The 22,440-nt window shown below is 48.2% G+C and overlaps 1 protein-coding gene across 8 annotated transcripts in view; it reads right to left on the bottom strand.

Annotated features, from left to right (window-relative positions):
• Positions 1-22,440, bottom strand: part of CAMK1D (calcium/calmodulin dependent protein kinase ID) — a 489,271-nt gene that overhangs the window by 340,974 nt on the left and 125,857 nt on the right. The window contains exon 1 of one of the 8 annotated variants that reach the window (XM_031652511.1): positions 4,986-6,575. The exons of the other annotated variants lie outside the window; for them this stretch is intronic. Coding sequence (XP_031508371.1) covers positions 4,986-5,035 — 50 coding nt within the window. The 5' untranslated portion in view covers positions 5,036-6,575. Of the gene's footprint in view, positions 1-4,985; positions 6,576-22,440 lie in introns of those variants that run through there. 8 annotated transcript variants of the gene reach the window in all.

Raw genomic sequence — 22,440 nt, 5'->3', positions numbered from 1 at the left:
ATACCTCTTTCTCCCATATCACTATCCTGACTTCCCATTAAGCTGAGGAGCCAGTCCCCCAATTCCCCCTCCACACCATAGGACCTAACAGCCCCGGGCAGCAAAATAACCTTGTCCCGGCACCCTGCAAGCAGCTGGCTTTAATGACAGTTCCAAGAACAGTCTCACCATTGCACTACACTTATCACACCCAAAACAATGTCCTCAGGCAGGACGGAAAGAACCTGCAAGTGATTGCCCAGGCCCAAGCAAGGCTTCACAGGAGCGGCCAGGGCTGGGTAGAGCAGGCGAGCTGCTGTCACTCAGAGGCCCTCGGAGACGGCACCCAGGAAAACCCTCCTGATAGCAGTGGCTGAAGACACACCTGCATGGCAACCACGCCTCCCCTGCTCCAGCCAAAGTGCCACCGACACCTCCAGAGCCCAGACCCATGAGTGTGGCTGCCCCGTTCACGCCTGCCCCACACTCCCTCGAGCCAGGGAACATCATGTCCCGCAACACATTCCTCTGGGGCTGAATGCTGGAATGCAGATTCGGAGGTGTCAGGTGTCGGGGCACCTGGCAGCTGCAGGGACATCATCAGCCCGTGGTCCCACAGAACCAGCTTCACCTAAAACCAATCGCTGACACCAAAGAGGTCACCTCGGGCAAACTTCCGTGACAGCTGCAGATAACAGGTCAGAAATGATGGTGCAGGAGATTAAACAGAGGGGAGAAATGGTTCGTCCAGCATAACTACCGTGAAGGCAAAGGTGGAAGTTATCCCATTCATTTATGTCACGTAAACCAGGCATCCCCAACCTCTGGTTAGGAAGGAGCTGCACAGAAGTGGTGAGCAGGAAGAAAACGAGCGAAGCTTCATCTGTATTTCTCCCTCCTCCCAACGTCACCCCAAGAGCCCGTTGTTAAACATGTACCAGCACACCACTGGGCTGTTTCCTTCTCGCTTGATCGAAATGATCCTTATGGAAGCACGAAGGACTTCACTGTTACTAAATCCAAGGGACACTTTTTAGTCTTTATTTTTCTTCAACTCTCCAGGAGGCTTGAGAGCTGATCCTTCCCTCCCTCCTGAGCCTCCTCTCCTGCCTGGCTTCTGGGGCTCACTGCTGACTTTTCTTCATTTCTAAGCACGTGTTTTCAGGCCCTGGACACCAGGGGTCCTCAGCCTGCGGGCCATGCACCGGTACCAGTCCCAGGCCTGTTAGAAACCAGGGGGCACAGGCCGGGCGCGGTGGCTCACGCCTGTAATCCCAGCACTTTGGGAGGCCGAGGCGGGCGGATCACGAGGTCAAGAGATCGAGACCATCCTGGCTAACAGAGCAAAACCCCGTCTCTACTAAAAAATACAAAAAATTAGCCGTGCGTGGTGGCGGGCGCCTGTAGTCCCAGCTACTCAGGAGGCTGAGGCGGGAGAATGGCGTGAACCCGGGAGGCAGAGCTTGCAGTGAGCCGAGATGGCGCCACTGCACACCAGCCTGGGCGATCTCGAGACTCCATGTCCAAAACAAAACAAAAACAAACAAACAAACAAAACCAGGCTGCACAGCAGGAAGGGAACGGCAAGTGAGGGAAACCTCATCTGTCTTTACAGTCGCTCCCCATCCCTCACATCACCGCCTGAGCTGTGCCTCCCCGTCAGATCAGTGGCGCCATTAGATTCTCATAGGAGCCTGAACCCTATTGTGAACTGCGCACGCGCCGGATCCAGGTTCCACGCTCCTTATGAGAATCTAACGCCTGATGATCTGTCACTGTCTCCCATCACCCCCAGATGGGACTGTCTAGTTACAGGAAAACAAGCTCAGGGCTCCCACTGGCTCTACAATGATGGTGAGTTGTAGAATTATCTCATTATATATTACAATGTAATAATAATAGAAGTAAAGTGCACAATAAATGTCATGTGCTTGAATCATTCCAAAATCATCCACCAATCCGGTCCACAGAAAAATGGTCTTCCATGAAACCGGTCCCTGGTGCCAGAAAGGTTGGGGACTGCTGCTGGCGACAGTCTGTATTCACGGAAATCTCCTTTGCCATCTGCACTATCTGGAGTCACTGCTTATGTTCACAGTGAGTTGATCCGTGGAGTCAACCCCTCATTTTGTGCCCTGTAGAAGATGCTCTAAAGATAGTCATTTCCTCATACTATACTCATCCAGGGTGCACAGGGGAAACACGGAGTGTTAACCACCAATCACATCCGGGACTTGGGCACCCACCTCTGTGATTTCAGGGGATTTGGAAAGCTTCTCCAGAAAAAAAAATCTGCACCCATTCAGCAGTCAACCCTGCAAACCTGACCCAGACTTGCAACTCTATGAAGTACAACAGCAAGCTGTTAGCAGTCACTTCTACTTAGAGTGAATGGGGTTGGGAGAATTAGAGGGAATAATGGCTATGAAGGGAGTGGAGCTTGGAAAAGAGGTTTCCTGGGATCTTAGGAAATACCATTGGATTTCCCAGGCTTGTGTTCATTAAAGGAAGTCGCCCTGTTGAGATCCTGAAATGCCAAGGTTATTTCAACAAGGCCGGAGGAGCCATCGACCCATGTCTATTTAGTAAGTGTAGATTAAATAGGTATTTTTATGCTGCAGGTAATTTGCTGTCCCAAATCCACACTTTCCATTTCAGCTAATATTGACATTTGCTGAATACTGCTCAGGGTCTGCAGAGAACCAACACTCTTCTGTTAGAACAGAGAGAAAAATCACAGTCCCAGTGACTCCTCAGAACAGACAGCATCTTTCTCAAGACAAAAGCCCCTTGTGGGATCCACAATAAGTGATTCCAGTTACTTGACACCTTTCTTCTGGGATCTGTGGCATTGCAATGATGAGCTAAGCTCGCTGCAGGCACTGATTTGAAAAGGACTCAGGCATGACTTTGGAGTCAACCCAATAAAATCAAACTCAAATCAACAAAAGTACAAATCAACTCAAGCTGTCTCTGCCACAGGCCAACTCCCAGGTCCATGTTAGCTGATAGAGAACAGTCGCTGAAATAAGTCATCAAATTATAAGTCTTGTGAATTGATCAATATGGTCACTCAATTTGATGAATTAGAGGCTGGAAGCAGTGTGGGGTAGTTTATTTGAAATAATCTATGTATTCTTGGAAGAGTTCATATAAATCAAAATTTTCCATACAAAAGAGGAAACCAGATAATTAAAGGGATCTTGAGGAGAAGCCTATTTTAATGTAAAAATTTAGCTCCTAAAATGATGAGAACATATGAACATAATGCGAGGGACAGCAGACACCAGGGCCTCCTTCAGGGTAGACGATGGGAGGAGGTAGGGGATCAGAAGAAATCACTATTGGTTACTAGGCTTAGTACCTGGGTGATGAAATAATCTGTACAACAAACCTCCGTGACATGAGTTTACCTGTGTAACAAACCTACACGTGTATCCCTGAACCTAAAATAAAAGGTGTATTTTTTTAATTAGCTCCTAAATTTCTCCTTTTGCCCAGGTTTAAGTTTTATGTGTGAATATTTTTAGATTTTCAGAGACAGGATCTCACTCTGTCACCCAGGCTGGGGTGTAATGGTGCAATCATGGCTCACTGCAGCCTCAAATTCCTGGGCTCAAGTGATCCTCCCTTCTCAGCCTCCCAAGTAGCTGGGACTACAGGCATGAACCACAGTGCCTGGTAATGCATGAAATGTTTTAAAAGTGGGCCCCTCAGGGCTGTAAGCCTCTGGCTCACTGCCTGTAACACAAAGATTATACAGAGAGACCCCAAATTTCACTGCTCTGCTTCACTGCTGCCTTTTTATAAAATCTTTTAACAGAGAAGCTGGCATTTTGGCTGGGCTACAAAGTAGGAGTTTACTCGGCAGATAGTTGTATTAGGGTTCTCCAAAGAAACAATACTAATAGTGTCTGTGTGTGTGTGTGTGTGTGTGCGTGCACGCGCACGTGCACATGCACATGCACACGTGGGTACATGGTGTATGATTTATCATAAGGAATTATAAGAGACTGGCAAGTCCCGGCCAGGCGCGGTGGCTCATGCCTGTAATCCCAGCACTTTGCGAGGCTGAGGCAGGTGGATCACAAGGTCAGGAGATCGAGACCATTCTGGCTAACACAGTGAAACCCCATCTCTACTAAAAATACAAAAAATTAGCTGGGCGTGGTGGCGGGTGCCTGTAGTCCCAGCTACTCAGGAAGCTGAGGCAGGAGAATGGCCAGAACCCAGGAAGTGGAGTGTGCAGTGAGCCGGGATCGTGCCACTGGGCGATAAGAGCGAGACTCTGTCTCAAAAGAAAAAAAAAAAAAAAGAGAGAGAGAGAGACTGGCAAGTCCCAAGACTCGCAGAATAAATAGCATGCACGCATGTGTGTGTGCACGTGCACACACATGCACGGCTGCATGGGTATTTGATTTATTACAAGGAATTATAAGATGCTGGCAAATCCCAAGACCTGTAGCGTATGTCAACAAGCTGGAGACCAGACTCTCTGCTAGTCTTGTGGCACCCTGCCATGGTCCCTGGGAGGGACACTGCCTTCAAATCAGGCCCTCTGGGTGACACGGTAGCCAGAGCCCAGGATGGATACCAAGGACTCACTTGAACACAGCTGAACTTGGCTCTGCTGCGAATAGCGCTGCTACAAGAGACAGACACATACTCACAGGGTTATCAGGTGTTAAGCCCTAGTTAATCTGCAGGGGAAAAAATAATATGACATCTTGGCATTTTTAGCAATTCTCTTCTGAAAGTTCCAACCTTTCCTTATCGGTGACCCTATCTGAACTCATGACTCCTCGAGAAAACATTAACATTTCCTGTTTGCAGATAAAGAAGCTGAATTTTGAGCAGTATGGCAGAGGCAACACAATCTGGCAGTCAGAATCTAAGTCCCACCCTCCCTTCCGGGACTCCTGAAGCACTTACAGCCCCAACAAGGAGTGCCTCTGCAGCCTGCAGACCCGCTGGCTCCCTGTGACCAGCCCTCCCCTCTCCTTCACCTGGGACAGGCAGGTGGTGGCAGATACATGTGCAGCTGGGGGCACCTCATCACTGAACCTGGGAGCCAAGCTTCACCACCATCGTGCTGCCTGTTTCTACTCACTCCCCCACGACAGAAGGCACAAAGAGCTCCACGGCCAGACAGAATCCCCAGGAAGCCCTGACCATCCCAGGAGCCACCGGTGGCCACAGTCCTTCAGCTCCCCAGGGACAGCCGAGAGGCAGCCACGTCCCTCTACCCCCGTAGCTCCTCCTCCCCTAGCTTGGTGTCACTCACTCGCTGCAATAATCTGCCTTAGCCATGTTCGCTAAAAATACACTTCGCCTCTCGGTTACACTTACTAATGCATTCTATTTCAGGCCTGTTTGCATTCTTGCTTAGAAATACCCGTATGGGGAGCAGTGAAAACATGCAAGACGTGAGGGCGACTTTCCCTCCCGAAAGCCTCCTCTCTGTCCAGCTGTGCTCGGCACACCAATCTGAAAAGCAAATCTTTCCACACCGGATGATAATTGGTGACATTACAGAAAAGGACTGGGGTAGGAGGAGAAGGGAAGAAGCCAGTAAGAGCAGAGATTTCTGTGGGGCACACCATGGGGTACCCCTGCTTCCTGGTCCTCACACCTGTCCTCCCACAGACACGCCCAGCCCAGCCCCACCCAGAGTCACTGTGCCCACAGGAGCAGCTGCAGAGTGGCCTCTCCATTGCAGTCGCATGCCACGTGTTAGAAGCCTGGAGAACATCTCGAGAGAGCCACAAGCTAGGCTCTACTCCACGAGCCGCCCCCTGGAAGACGCTTTCCACATCTGAGGCCAGGGGACGTCACCGCTTCCACTGCATAGTGGTCCCCATGAATGAGCTCATCCGCCCCGCATCTATTTCCCTGCCTGGCTTCCACCATCTTGGAAGAGCAAGTGAGTTCGGCTGCCAGTGGCTCCCTGACTTGGCTGGCGTTTCCAAGAACTTCTGCTCTCTCCTATAATTAAGGAGGATAATGACAGCTCTCCATCTCCGATCTCTGCCTTCCTGCAGGGAAGGAGGCAGAAGAACGATTGTGTGATCAGTGTTTAAAGTCCTTAATTCATGTTTCTTCTTCCTGTTTCAGCCCAGGATCTCCTATAATTGACCCTCCTGCCTCCAAACACAGAGTTCACGCATTTTCCTCTATCTGGAGGTGAAACATGAAGAGAGATGGTGATTTGGTGCTGCCAGCTGCAGAGCAGGCGGGGCTGGAAGCAGGAATTGCAATGCCCGGTGGGAAGCTGAAAGCAGGGAGGAGGCTGAGCCGGAGCTCAGAGCCCAGCTGGTGCATATTCATGTCTTCCTTATTGCAAAGCTCATGGGTGACAGACACTTGGATGCACATAGTGAAGTATTTGGAACACCACCCAAGCCTACCTTCTACAGGTCCAGGATCGTGGATCGTGGCTGCGGGCACCAACCTCACACCTCCATGAAGTCACCGGGTCACCAGCTATGAAATCAGCTCATTAAAATTGGAGGCCGAGCACAGTAGTTCACGCCTGTAATCCCAGCACTTTGGGAGGCCGAAGTGGGTAAATCACCTGAAGTCAGGAGTTTGAGACCAGCATGGCCAACATGGCAAAACCTGGTCTCTACTAAAAATACAAAAATTAGCTGGGCATGGTGGTGCACGCCTATAATCTCAGCTACTTGGAAGGCTAGGGCAGGAGAATCACTTCAACCTAGGAGGCGGAGGTTGCAATAAGCCGAGATCACACCACTGCACTCCAGCCTGGGCAACAGAGTGAGACTCTGCCTCAAAAAAAGAAAAAAAAAAAATTAAAATTGGATCTCTGTTTTTAGAGGCCAGGTGTGATGACTCAGGCCTATAATCCCAGTGCTTTGGGAGGCCCAGGCGAGAGGATCACTTGAGGCCAGGAGTCTGAGATGACCCTAAGCAATATAACAAGACCACGTCTCTACAAAAAATAAATTTATAAATAAATTTTTTAAAAATAGAAATTTTAAAAAAAATTTAAACTTGAGACTGCTGTAATCCCAGCACTTTGGGATGCAAAGGCGGGCAGACTGCTTGAGCCCAGGAGGTCAAGAACAGCCTGGGCAACACAGCAAGACCCCGTCTCTACAAAAAATGCAAAAGTTAGCCAGGCGTGGTGGTGCACACCTGTAGTCTCAGCTACTTGGGAGGCTGAAGTGGAGGATCGCTTGAGCCCGGGAGGTTAAGGCTGCAGTAAGCTATGATCATGCCACTGCACTCCAGCCTGACTGACCAAGTGAGACCTTGTCTCAAAGAAAAATTAAATTAAAATATAAAGCATGAGACTGAATGATGCTCCACTAACATAGAATGGAGTCTCCCACAGGGTGGAATTTAGGGGCTACACCCAGGTCCACCTAGACAGCAGTGCAGGGCAGGGAGGAAGCTGGGCATTAGAACGGGAGATGAGAAGAAAAACGGGAACAGGGATAATAGAAATGAGTGTTTTTCTAACCATATTATCTCTTTTGCTGGCACCGTGATGTGGGTAGGGAAAGATTATTAACCACCTGAAATATGAGATCCTACCATCTGAAAACGTCCTGAACCGCAGCAGCAGCAGTGTTATTTATGGAGGTCTCTTCCACCCTTAGTAACAGAAAGCACGGCTGTGAACAGGGAGCTCTCCAGCACTGTCGTGACATCCCATTGGTGAGTTCAGAGACCAAAATTAGCCCTATCTCCTGGCAGTCTATCTTCAGGTGCTACCACTGAGTGCAATCACATGCGCATAACAAAAGATAGTCACAGCCACAGGCTGTTCATCAAGCTGACCCAGTAGGTGTCCATGCAAATGTGTGTGTCACATATACACACATATGGGGGGAAACCCACTAGCACTCAGGCAAAGTTCCCCAGGTTCCCAGGCCTCATCCTTTTGCATTTTCTCTGCTATTCCTCTGAATCTAGCTTCCAAGACAGAAGAATTCACTGCTTCAAGAGAAAAAAAAAAAATCTATTATTCCAACTTTCTTTCCTGGAGCATAAAGAGTGAGATTTCTTCAGCACGAAGAAAGTTACTTCTCCATTTCAGCTTTCGGGTGTTATAAAACAAGTGGGGATGCAAGCGCTGACCTGGAGGTCCCCTAGGTGGCCCTACATCTCCACCCAGCTCCTGGTGACCTGCGGGAAGGGCCTCATTCCCTCCAGAACCACCCCCAGCTTCCCAATGTGCTGCTGGGCACAGCCTGCAAACTCTAGTGGGCAGGGGTGGGGTGAAGAAAGGAGAGGAGGCAGGAGCCAGCGCTATGCTACAGGTTCACGTCCCTCTTTTCAGAGACAAGCTAAGGGGATTAAAGAGGTAATTGTTGCTTCTGGAGCTCTTCAGCTATAAGATGCTCTATAAATACCGATAACCACCCCCTCAAGGGAAACACATTTCATTACAGTGGAGGTAAATGCTGCATCAGCCTGCAAGAAAGATGTGATGGATCACAAAGGGATTTGCTGCCATTCTAAGCACACTGATGGAGAGTAACTAGTAAGCATCATGAGTAACCCACACAGTGTCCAGCTCTGACTGGAGGCCCGAGCTCCCTGGGCTGCTTGTAATGGCCCAATGGGTTCTTCCTGCCCACTCCACAGACAAAAGCAATTCATTGAGACATGGCATTGCAATAAAGAAAGAGTTTCGGCCAGGCGTGGTGGCTCATACCCGTATAATCCCAGCACTTTGGGAGGCCAAGGCGGGCAGATCACCAGGTCAGGAGTTCGAGACCAGCCTGACCAACATGATGAAACCCCGTTTCTACTAAAAATACAAAAATTAGCTGGGCGTGGTGGCACAGGCCTGTAATTGCAGCTGCTCAGGAGGCTGAGGCAGGAGAATCGCTGGAACATGGGAGGCGGAGGTTGCAGTGAGCCGGTTCATGCCATTGCACTCCAGCCTGGGAATCCGAGCGAGACTCCATCTCAAAAAAAAGAAAAAAAGAGTTTAATTGACACAAGGCTGGCCACGCAACATGGGAGACAGGTTATTACTCAAATCAACCTCAGAGATTACGGTTTTTCAAGGGTAGTTTACTGCGTCAGGGGCTAAGGGAAAGGGTGCTGCTGATTGGCTGGGAATGCAATCATAGGGGTTTGGAAAATGGTCCTGGTGCACTGAGTCCATTTCTAGGTGGGGCCACAGGACTGGCTGAGCCAGGAGTTGAGGGTCTAGGTAGGGCCACCTGGTCATCAGAAATGCAAAAGCTGAAAAAGACATCTCAAAAGGCTCATCGTAGGTTCTAACATCACAATAGTGATGTTATCTACTGGAGTAATTGGGGAAGTTGAAAATCTTGTGATCTCTGGAATAATGGCTGGTAACCATTTAATTACGCCCACGTCTTAGCAGAATTCAGGCCGCTCTTATCCTCCTAACCTGGTGGCCTTTCATTATGAGTTTTATAAAAGCAGCTTAGTTTGGGGAAAAGGCTATTATCATTTAAACTATAAACTAAATTTCTCCCAAAGTTAGCTTGACCCAAGCCCAGGTATGACCAAGGGCCGCTGGAGGTTAAGGGCAAGATGGCGGTTGGTTAGATCAGATCTCCTTCACCGTCTCATTTTTTTCTCACTGTTACAATTTTTGCAAAGGCAGTTTCATGCTTGCATCTCATATACGTATACATTTCCATGTGGCCATCCAATGTGCACTTACTAAGCACCAACTCTGTGCCTGAGAGGCAGTGGAATCTAGCAGTTGGGTGCATGGGCTCTGGGGCTAGGGAGCCTGGTGGGGATCCTGGTTCTGCCTGCTCATCAGCTACATGGCCTTAGGCAAGTCCCTTAACCTCTGTGTCCTCCCTTTCCTCCTCTGTAACATGGGGGCGATAAGAGAACCCACCCCAGGAGGTTATTGTGAGAATTCAACAAGATCATCTGAGTCCAAGTGGTTAGACCCTAACTGACACACAGCAAGTGCTATCGAAGGGATAGCTATTAGAGGTACCTAGCAAATATACGGCTCTATAGTATTTTGTTTATTCCTTGAATTTTTTTTTTGTTTGTCTGTTTTTTGTTTTTTGTTTTGAGATGGAGTCTTGCTCTGTCGCCCAGGATGGAGTGCAGTGGCGCTATCTCGGCTCACTGCAACCTCCGCCTCCCAGGTTCCAGTGATTCTCCTGCCTCAGCCTCCCGAGTAGCTGAGATTGCAGGCATGTGCCACCATGTCCAGCTCATTTTTGTATTTTTAGTAGAGACAGGATTTCAGTTGGCCAGGCTGGTCTGGAACTCCTGACCGCCCATCTCGGCCTACCAAAGTGCTGGGATTATAGGTGTGAGCCACCGAGCCTGGCCAACTATTTCAGATTAGATTATTTTAGTATCAACAACTAGAGGAAACAGGTAGGATCTGCCAAGCAGGTGTGGACCAAGCCCTTACCCAGTGACCGGAGATGTGTGGGAAACAGACAAGAAGCAGAAGACAAGGTCACTAAATTTGGAGCTTACCAGGGCCCCAACAACGAAGGGGTGCTTAGGCCGTTTTTTAGTCTTTGGCTGCCAGGCAGTCACATTTGAGCGGGGTCAGAAAGCAAAGCATGTATCCAGGACATTGTTGAGAACTATGGGCACACAGTGATAATAAACAGCCGACTGCATTTTAGTGGATTTTATTGTTGCTTTAAGTTCTGCGTAGACAATGCACTCCCTCGGCTCCTCCTGCCCCGTCCCTTTGCCTTGTCACACCCGTGCATGCCAGGATCCCAGCCAGAAGAAAGAAGAGCCGCTCTCCTGAACCTACCACTGGAAGCCCTCAGTGCCTCCTGAGTAGTGACAGGCTCCCCTCTGCTGCAGGCTCCTGAGCTGTACATACCCTAAAGGCCAGAGCACATCTGCTAGGCGAGAGACAGGCCCAGGGGACAGTCCCTGTCCTGCCCCTTGGCTGAGTGGGAGACTCAGCATCATGCCCCTCAAAGCATGGTCCCCACAGCAGCAGTAGCAGCAGTAGCAGCAACAGCAGCAGCAGTGCTGCCTGGGAACTTGTTAGAAATGCAGCTTCTCGGCTGGGCTCAGTGGCTCGCACCCGTAATCCCAGCACTTTGGGAGGTCGAGGCAGATGGATCACCTGAAATCAGGAGTTGAAGACCAGCCTGCCCAACATGGTGAAATCCCACCTCGACCAAATACAAAAAATTAGCCAGGCGAGGTGGTGCACGCCTGTAATCCCAGCTACTCGGGAGGCTGAAGCAGGAGAATCGCTTGAACCCGAGAGGCAGAGGTTGCAGTGAGCCAGAATTGCACCATCGCACTCCAGCCTGGGCAACAAAAGTGAAACTCCGTCTCCAAAAAGAAAAAAAAAAAAAAAAAATGCAGCTTCTCCAGCATCATCGGGGACCCACTGGCTCAGCAACGCTAAGGGCGGGGCCCAGCAGCCGTTTTCACATACTCCACAGGAGGCTCTGATGCATCTTCAAGTCTGAGAGTCACTGGCTCCCAAAAAAGTTACTAAAATGATTCTGAGTCACAGTTCCCTCATTCATAAAAAAGAGTTAATTGGATGCACCTCATAAGGCTATTGTAAGAATTAAAGGAGAAGATACGTCAAACACTTGGTAGAGGGCCCTAAATGTGGCAGGCGCTCAGGACACTGTGGCGATGACTATTATTATCATCCATGTCAGCGGAACACATTTACCAAACAGCAGTAACTCAGACACAGCGGGGAGGATGGAATCTGTAACAGGGAAGTAGTTTAAAGGAGAGTGTGAGAGAGAAGCTAAGATCTAACTGCACAGTGCCCCAGAGACAGGGAACTCACAGTTTCCCAGGATTCGGGGCTGCCAGTCCAGGTTACCTGTGATCCAATTTCAAGATCCACGGAGATCCCCACAAACTCTGACTCAAGTACCTTGGATTTGGAATTCCAGGAAATAAAAGTGCACCCCATATTACTGTTAACATGAGGACAGGCCGGGGGCAGTGGCTCATGCCTATAAATGCTGGAACTGGTTGGGGCCAAGAGTTTGAGACCAGCCTGGGCAACCTAAAGAGACACTGTCTCTACAAAAAATAGAAAAAAAAAAAAAAAAATTAGGATAGTGGCACATGTCTGTAGTCCCAGGTACTGAGGAGGCTGAGGTTGGAGGACTGCTTGAGTCCACAAGGTTGAGGCTGCGGTAAACCATGATCACACCACTATACTCTAGCCTGGGTGACAGAGCGAGACCTTGTCTCAAAAAATAAGTACAGGCTGGGCGCGGTGGCTCACGCCTGTAATGCCAGCACTTTGGGAGGCCAAGGCAGGTGGATCACGAGGTCAGGAGATTGAGAGCATCCTGGCTAACGCAGTGAAACCTCGTCTCTACTAAATACACACAAAAAAATTAGCCAAGCATGGTGGAGGGCACCTGTAGTCCCAGCTACTCGGGAGGCTGAGGCAGGAGAATGGCGTTAACCCAAGAGGTAGAGCTTGCAGTGAGCCGAGATTGAGTCACTGCACTCTAGCCTGGGTGACAGAGCAAGACTGTCTCAAAAATAAATTAATACATACATAAATACATACACACATACATACATAAAATAAGGATAATATGAGTGTTGAGGAGATGCCTCCATAGAGGACAAGAGATATCTGAGCTCAAGTACTGGTATTAACTTTTCTTTTTTTTTTTAATAGAGATGGAGTTTCGCCATATTGCCTAGGCTGGTCTCGAACTCTTGAGCTCGAACTCCTAAGCGATCTGTCTGCCTCAGGTTCCCAAAGTGGGGGATTATAGGCAGAGCCACAGTGCCCCAAGTACTGATATTTAAATAGACGTTCATAAAGAACAATGGACATCTTAAGAATGTGTACTAAATTAGCCAGATGCGGTGGCTCACACCTGTAATCCCAGCACTTTGGGAGGCTGGGGCAGGTCAATCACCTGAGGTCAGGAGTTCAAGACCAGCTGGCCAACATGGGGAAACCCCATTTCTACTAAAATCACAAAACTAACCGGGCGTGGTGGCTCATGCCTGTAATCCCAGCCTCTTGGGAGGATGAGGCAGGAGAATCGATTGAACCTGGGAGGTGGAGGTTGCAGTGAGCAGAGATGAGGCCACTACACTGTAGCCTGGGCAACGAGAGTGAAACTCTGCCTTTAAAAAAAAAGTGTACTAAATTGCTGAAGGGGGTTTTTATTAAGAAAAGGTGATATAGAGCCAGGCGCAGTGACTCACGCCTGTAATCCCAGCACTTTGGGAGGCCGAGGCGGACGGATCATGAGGTCAGGAGATCGAGACCATCCTTGCTAATACAGTGAAACCCCGTCCCTACTAAAAATACAAAAAAATTAGCCGGGCGTGGTGGCGGTGCCTGTAGTGCCAGCTACTCAGGAGGCTGAGGCAGGAGAATGGCATGAACCTGGGAGGCAGAGCTTGCAGTGAGCCAAGATCACGCCACTGCACTCCAGCCTGGGCAACAGAGCAAGACTCCGTCTCAAAAAAAAAAAAAAAAAAAAAAAAAAAGAAAAGAAAGAAAGAAAGAAAAGGTGATATAAAGAGGCATAATGTCCAGATGAACAGCATCTAGAATTCAAGAACTAAGAAGAGAATGTGCTGAAAGAATCCCATCTACAAAAATGGAATAAAGCACACGGGATTCCATGGGATCCAACACCACCACTGCCTGAAACGATGGCACAGGTCACAAGGGCTTCCCAGCAGCCAACACGGTGATGTTTGTCAATCACCCTTCCCTTCTGGCATCTCACAGGTGAGCACTCCCTCCGCCCTCAACTTCTTCCCCCTTGACTCCCAAGACACTGTCTGCCCTGGTTCTCATCTGAACACCCTGCCCCTCCCTCCACATATTCCTCTGTGGGCTCCCCTTCCCTGGCCCACATGACTACCACACATCATCCTGTCTCTTCCAGCCCCTTCACCTGTCTACCCAAATCCCGTTCTTCCTGCCCTGGAGTCTGCAGTAGTGCCTATGAAGAAAGTAGAATGGGACCACACTCCAGGGCAGACCCCGCCTCCTAATCGTGTCCCTTTCGTCTTCCCCAGTCATCTCAGATGGACACAGGAGTAGACAACGAAGAGGACAATCTTCTGCTTTTTTGAACCAGACTGGAGTGCATGGCATGATCTTGGCTCACTGCAAGCTCCGCCTCCCAGGTTCATGCCATTCTCCTGCCTCAGCCTCCCAAGTAGCTGGGATTACAGGTGCCCACCACTATCTCCCAGTTAATTTTTGTATTTTTAGTAGAGACGGGGTTTCACCCTGTTGGTCAGGTCTCGAACTCCTGACCTCCAGTGATCTGCCTCCCAAAGTGCTGGGATTACAGGTGTGAGCCACCGCACCTAGCCTGGACTTGTCTTCTTCTTGTGACTTGCGTTCTTTCTAACAATCCCATGCCCTTAGGCATTGGCGATGACCCCATAATCCCTGAAGCTTCAGGTCCATCCTAGGCCTCAGGCCTCAGGCCTCTCCATCCAACTGCCTATTTAACTCTGTCTGGATATTCCAACAGCACAGCAAGAGAAAGTTATCTGCCAGTGAACTCATTGTCTTTCCCGTAACAGCCACTCCTCTAACTATGGGCTTCACTCCAGTCCCACATAACAGGACCTGGAGCAGAGAGAACGGAGAGCTGGGTTTCCTCCAGTGTACAGATGGGCAGGCCTGCTGAGAAAGGACTTACGGGGCCAGACGATGAAGGGCTAGCAAGAGAAAAGCTGCAGTGACTAATCCCAACTTCAAGTTCAAAGTAGGGTAAGAAAAGAGGTGGAAATACTTATCACATTTAATATCAAATTATCCTCCCAGTTTCATCTGTCACCTTCGAAATAAACCAGGACAATATGACCCTCCCAACTCCAGATTCCCAAAATAAAAAAATTCTGACATGGTAAAAGAAATTTTTGTAAAGAAATATAATGATCCTCACTGAGTAAGGATCTAAATTTACACTCATTATACGGTATCTTTATTTCATTTTTCCAGCTTCATTTTATAGTCACGTTGTAATTATCTTTACCCTGAAGATTGTCTGTAGATCCCACGGGACTTCCTCCCCTGTTCTGGGGAGCCCTAAAATAAATGCATGCTCTGCGGTCTCTCAACCCACCCTCCCGCTTTTCCAGACATCCTAGCTCTTGGTCATCTAGTCACCCAAGCTAGAAATCGGGGATTCACTCTAGACTTTTTTTTTTTTTTTTTTTTTTTTTGAGACAGAGTCTCATTCTGTTGCCCAGGCTGGAGTGCAGTGGAGTGATCTCGGTTCACTGCAACCTCCGCCTCCCAGGTTCAAGCAATTCTCCTGCCTCAGCCTCCCAGGTAGCTGGGATTATAGATGTGTGCCACCACATTCGGCTAATTTTTGTAGTTTGAATAGAGATGGGGTTTCACCACGTTGGCCAGGCTGGTCTCAAGCTCTTGACCTCAAATGATCCATCCACAGCAGCCTCCCAAAGTGCCGGTGTACAGGTGTGAGCCACCCCGCCCGGCCTAGACTTCTCTCTTCCTCATGTACCACCATTTAATGCAAACTCATGAATTCCCATAATGTCTATTTCCTAAGCTGTGCTCAGTTCACTCAGGGAGCCATCACCTCTAGCATGAAATATGTTCACTGTGCTTCCTATTTAATACAAGTGGGAAGAGAACCAGTTCTAGAACACAGTCCCTCTGAAGTCCATCTCTAATGTCGTATGCAGTATGATTCATGTGACACAGTAGCAGAAAAAGGGGGACAAGGAAGCAACTCCCATGTACGTCAACGAACAATCCTAGTTCCCAAACCCAGACCTAAGAGGGGTGAAGAGCTCAGAAGACCAAAAGGAACTGCAGGGAGGATCTCAAACAGGTATTTGTACACTCATGTTCACAACAGCATTACCCACAATCGCCAACAGGTGGAAGCAACCCGGGTACCCATGGATACAGGAATGGATAAACAAAAGGTGGTATGGCCAGACCGTGGAATATTACCCAGCCTTAATGGGGAAGGAAATCCTGACCCATGCTGCAACATGGATAAACCTTGAGGACATTATGCTAAGTGAAACAGACCAGACACAAAGGACACACAGTATGACTCCACTTGTATGAGATTCCTCGAATAGCAAATTCATAGAGACAGAAAGCAGAATGGTGGTTGCCAGGTGCTGGGGAGAGAAGGAACGGGGGACTTATTGTTTATTGGGTGCAGAGTGTCAGTTTTGCAACACAGAAAGAGTTCAAAACATGGATGGTGGTGATGGTTGTACAATGCTGTGAATGTACTCAATGCCACTGAACTGTACATTATAAGATGATTAAAATGAATTCCACCCAGCAATTCCATGACGTGGAATCAACCTAAATGCCCATCAATGGCAGACTGGATAAAGAAAATGTGTTACATGTGCACCATGGAATACTAGGCAGCCATAAAAAAGAACAAGATCATGCCCTTTGCAGGAACATGGATGGAGCTGGAGGCCATTATCCTTAGAAAAAAAAATGCAGGAACAGAAAACCAAATACTGCATGTTCTTACTCATAAGTGGGAGCTAAATCATGAGAACACACGGACACCTGAGGGGAACAATGGATACTGGGGTCTGCTTGAGGGTAGAGGGTGGGAGGAGGGAGAGACTCGGAAAAAATAATTATCAGGTACTATGTTTAGTACCTGGGTGATAAAATAATCTGTACAGCAAACCCCCGTGATATGAGTTTACCTGTATAACAAACCTGCACAGCTATCCCTGAACATAAATAAAAGTTCAAACACCAAAATAATACTAATATATACCTCGAATAAATGGTTAAAAATGGTAACGTTTATGTTATGCATGTTTTAACACAATAGATAGGATGGTTAAAGAACCATCCTCGTGCAGGGTGCGGTGGCTCACACCTGTAATCCCAGCACTTTGGGAGGCTGAGGCGGGCGGATCCTGAGGTCAGGAGATCAAGACCATCCTGGCAAACATGGTGAAAACCCGTCTCTACTAAAAATACAAAAAATATTAGCTGGGCTTGGTGGCGGGCACCTGTCGTCCCAGCTACTCAGGATGCTGAGGCAGGAGAATGGCATGAACCCAGGAGGTGGAGCTTGCAGTGAGCCGAGATCACGCCACTGCACTTCAGCCTGGGCAACAGAGGGAGACTCCATCTCAAAAAAAAAAAAAAAAAAGAACCATCCTCATTGAAGAGGTAGCAGTTGGGGACACGGTGACACAGACTAGCTTATTGCTTCCTGCCCTCCCCTCTTCCTCTGACTACCAAAGGCACTGTTGGTGGAACCGCCAGCCTCCCACTGGACCCAGAAGTAAAAAGGAAGTCCAAGGGGACTAAATCCTATCAACATATGACTTAATTCAAACATTAAATGTCATTAGTTTTGTTATTAACTATTCTGTGTTTAAAAACAGGTTCCAGAATTGCCTTTTCAGTACCCATAATTGTGAGAACGAGGTTCTAAAAGAAAGTTCCATGAGAATCCCCTACAAAAACTATAGAGGACTCTTAGCAGTCTCCCTGGTTCAAATCTCCATCTGTCTCTGAAGATAAGGAATTACCTTGACAAATTTGAGATCCTTTTCCCTATTACTTAATACCTCCCCATGGTTCTGCAATGCTCGCAGGATCAAGTCCAACTCCAGAGTGTGAGAGCAGCAGCAGGGTGGTTGGAAGATCCGACTCCGCCATCTAGTCACCAGTGTAGACTCCCCGGGCTTGCAGCTGGCCCTACGGCCTGCTGCCGGGTGACCTCAGACAAATCTCAGCCTCTCTGGCCTTTTTTTCATCTGTAAAATGGAGACAATAGCAGTTCCTACCTCTTAAGAATTGTTATAAGGATTGAGTGAATTAATATCTACGAAATGCCAGACAATACCTTGCACATAATAAGGACCATGAAAGGGTTCACTATTGTTATAGTTTTTTGGGGGTTTTTTTGTTTGTTTGTTTGTGTTTTTTTTTTGAGTCAGAGTCTCGCTCTGTCACCCAGGCTGGAGTGCAGTAGTGTGATCTCAGCTCACTGCAACTTCCACCTCCCGAGTTCAAGCAATTCTCCTGCCTCAGCCTTCCGAGTAGCTGGAATTAAGCCACCGCACCCAGCCTCAGTTCACTAATGTTATGATTTTGATAGGCAAAGATCTTCACAATGTGGCTACAGCCTACTTTTTCCAAGTGCAACTTCTCCCCCTGGATTCCCACGACATCGCTGCTAGCCTGTGCCCCGGCAAGCCACACCTGTCTGTGCCTGCAGCTTCTGCATCTGCCATTGCTTCTACCTGGCGCACCCTCTCCCCTCCGGCCCCACACTGGCCCAGCAAACTCTAAGAGGCATCTGTTTACCACCTACAGCTTTCCTGACTTCCGGTCAGGCATACGCTCACTTTCCTCTGTTTCTCCTGATCCTAGCCACCTTAGAGCAATCCCCACCTGGATATTTCAGCTTCCCTGGCTCCCTGGGTAAGGAGCAGCGAGTTCCTGCAAGGCAAGGCTGAGCCACTCATTCCTGTACTCGAAGCCTCAAGCAAAAGGCCCTGCATATAGAAAATGATCAATAACAGTCAAATGAATGAGGCCGGGCGCAGTGGCTCATGCCTGTAATCCCAGCACTTTGGGAGGCCGAGGCGGGTAGATCATCTGAGGTCAGGAGTTCAAGACCAGCCCGGTCAACATGGTGAAACCCCATCTCTACTAAAAATACTGAAATTAGCTAGGCGGGGTGGCGCATGCCTGTAATCCCAGCTACTCAGGAGGCTGATGCAGGAGAATCGCTTGTACCCAGGAGGCGGAGGTTACAGTGAGCCGAGATCGCGTCACTGTACTCCAGCCTGGGTGACAGAGCAAGACTCCATCACAAAAAATAAAATAAAATAAAAGCTGAATGAATTGAGTGTTGAACTGAAAGAGTGAGACAGAGACTAGGGATGAAGGGAGAGGAAAAAATAAGAAAGAACCCAACAAGCGAGGCCTCCCTGCATCGAGGGAGAAGGGATGTGCTCAAATGAGAAGAAGCAGAGCAAGGTTTTGAATCACAGGAAGGAGAGAAGCTCAAAGCACACGAGGAAGAGCAAGCAGAATGTGGGACAGGGACCATCTGAGGTCTACAGAGCTCACCAGGCCTAACCTATACATGCTTGTGGTAAGTTTAGACATGAATACACAGACGGGCAAGGGGGAACTGAAGGCAGAGCATCGCTGTATCTCAGCATGTCCTCACACCTTAGTAAAGAGAGTTACAGGTGACTGTGAACTCGCCAAAGGAGAAGGCTGAGGGTGGAGGCATCTCAGATTAAATAGGAATCAAGTCAAACTCAGAGAGAGCTTTTCCTTTTTACTTTTTCTCTGAGACAGAGTCTTGCTCTGTCACCCAGGCAGGAGTGCAATGGTGCAATCATAGCCGAACGCAGCCTCAAATTCCTGGGCTCAAGCGATCCTCCCACCTCAGCCTCCAGAGTAGCTGGGACAATAGGTGCACACCACCAAGTCCTGCTAATTTTTTTATATTTTTTGTAGAGAGAGAGTCTCGCTATGTTGCCCAGACTGGTCTTGAACTCCTGGACTCAAGCGATCCTCCCATCTGGGCTTCCCAAAGTGCTGGGATTACAGGTATGAGCCACCACACCTGGCCAGAGACAGCTTTTTCAACATGTCTGTCCTTAGCAGGAAAGGAATAAACTGTGCTCACAGGAAAGGAAGAAATCAGATCCATTCTGCAGGCAGGGACCTGGGTGGAGAACCAGGAGAGGTGGGAGTGAAGGGGCAGGCATTCTAGTCCTGCCTTTCTTGATTCTCAGGAAGGAATGAGCTGAAAGGCACTTGGCCAGTACCCCGGCAACCTGGATGGCTCCTGCCCTGTTCCTCAGGTTTTAGGCTGCTGAGCTCTAGTCAAAGGACCTCGGACACGGTTCACATGGTCACCTGATGTGTACAGCCAGTCCCACCCTGGCCACTAAGAAACAGGTTCACCACCTTGAACGAGGTGCTGTTTACAGTCAGCGGTCAATATAGACAGCATTTGGGCTTCACGCCCAAAGGTAAACATGAAAGATAACCATAGAGGAAGCCACTCCCACGTGGACCCAGACACATTGATCCAGACCTGGGGCTGATTCCCACTGTGAAAGTGGGACAAACCCTGTTTCCTGCAGCCTGCAGTGAACATGTGCCCTGGGGCGGGGGAATCAGTCACCAATAGTGGCCACTCAGCTTCAAGCTTCAGATCGACACAGATACAGGCACACAAGAAAGTAGAACTAGAAAAAAGCATGGAGGAAAATAATGTGGGAAAAAGACACAAAAGGAAGGAGGAGGAAAAGGAGCAAAAAAGAAACAGGAGAAGTCATAATGGGGCTCTAACAAAAAGAAAGCAAATCAAGCAGGGCTCCTGGAGCCGAGCCGAACCACACCCACACACCCCCACACACACACCCACACACACACACACACAATGTGGCTTGGTTTAGTACAGAGGTGGTGGCAGTGCACTGGGCCATAAGCACACCTCAAGCTAGGATTTCTTGGGATTCAAAAACCATACACGACTGGGCAAGGTGGCTCACGCCTGTAATCCCAGCACTTTGGGAGTCTGAGGTGGGTGTATCCCTTGAGGCCAGGAGTTCAAGACCAGCCTGGCCAACATGGTGAAACTCCGTCTACCAAAAACACAAACAGTAGCTGCATGTGGTGGCAGGCACCAATAATCCCAGCCACTCGGGAGGCTGAGGCAGCAGACTCACTTGAACCCGGGAGGCGGAGGTTGCAGTGAGCCGAGATCGCGCCACTGCACTCTGGCCTGGGCAACAGAGCAAGACTCTGTGTTGGGAAAAAAAAAAAAAAAAAAGAAGAAGAAGAAGCAGCATACACAGTATTTTAGGGATTTTAGTGAAAAAAATTACAATATGGGTAAATGCCCAAGATATGTCACTCTGTGGAAAAGGGAAGAAACAACATACAATACAAAACCGATTGTGTTGACTACGCACAGAAAAGGCCTGGAAAATACATCAAACATTTCACAGTGGTTATTTCTGAGTGGTGGGATTAGAGTTGATTTTTATACTCCTGGTCAAGTCTTTATATATCATACAAAGGAATGGCATGGCACAGTTTCCTAAATTTAAAAAAGCTGCCCTAAATATACCACATAGAAAGTCAAAGTTTTCAAAAGCATGATACAGAATAGTTATGAAATCCAGGAGGCAAATGCAGACCTCGAGGCTAGCTATGTTTATATAATCATGGACAACGATCTGGTTGTTTATTAACAAACGAACATTTGGAATCATTTAGACATATCTTCAAATCCAAAGAAAAATTAAAGCAATCCAACAAATATTTACTATCCTTCTGTCCAGTATTCTCCCATTTATATAACTATCAGAAAATACCCTGAGGAAAGTGTTCAATACTTAAGAAGAACAGTACCCTAATACATCAAAAAAGTGACAACAGGAAGACAAACAATAAGCCAGGAAGAAAAAAGCTTCTGAAAGAACCGATTATATACAATGACTGAAAAGAATTTAACACATGCATTTACCAAATCCTTTGAAAGGGTCATTTCCACTAAAGTGTTCTCCAAGTAAAATATAACGTTATTTTTTCCAGAAGATGCACACCTTAAAACTGGATTCTTAAAAGCTTCTGAAATAATGGTATACTATCAACACGGTTACAAAAGCTTTTTATGATATTAGCTTTTCCCAGAAATAAGTGATCCAGGTTTCCACATCATAAGCTGTAGCTGTGTAGTTACGTGTTTATGAATTCGTAATTCCTGGGGAAGTGGCTTGTTGATTTGCCATGACTGTGGAAATAAAGCGCGGCAAACCTAGAAAGAGAAGACGATGCCGATGTCCCCTTTCTTGGTTAGGCCCAAATGGAAGCCATAAATATATTGCCGTCCGCACACCTCCAAGGGAAGGCCTCGCTTGGAAGAAAGGGTTAATTGCATGAGCACCTGGTATGGGCTGAAATCCAGATATTTTCTAAGTCTATATGAAAAGGGGAGGGTGGGGGAACCTCTACCTTCTAACCTAGAATGCTGGGTCTAATTCAAGACTATAGAAATGCTGGGTGGCTTTTCTTTCCCTAAATAGAAACAAGGCCATGTTCCCATTCAGAGGAGACCATTTAAGCTCAGCAGGCATGGACTTCAAGGGTCCCAGAATACAACAGGCTCCTCGCCCTACACAGCACCGCCCCCCTCCTCTCCTCACCCCATTTCCTCTTTATCCGGGGAGCTGCAGTTCTCCATCCCCTCAGAATCTCTGCCTGTGGAGCCGTCCACTTCGTTTCTATCCATGCGAATCCCCCACCTTACTCGGGTAGGACGCTGTGTGGACTGCTGAGGGCAGATGAGATTTGGGACCAGAAAGGGGCTGTTAAATAATGAATAAAAAGAAGCACCCCCAGCCCTCCAAGACCTAATTATTGGCTTGCCTGAATCCAATAAGAAAAACAACCCCATGAAAGGAAAGGATGACAAAGACAGAGGCTAATTCTTCTCAAACCTT

The sequence above is a fragment of the Papio anubis genome, chromosome 11, assembly GCF_008728515.1.
Source record: "Papio anubis isolate 15944 chromosome 11, Panubis1.0, whole genome shotgun sequence".
NCBI classification, from domain to species: Eukaryota; Metazoa; Chordata; class Mammalia; order Primates; family Cercopithecidae; genus Papio; species Papio anubis.
The sequence above is the reverse complement of the archived record's forward strand: the minus strand, read 5'-3'. Positions and strand labels throughout refer to the sequence as shown.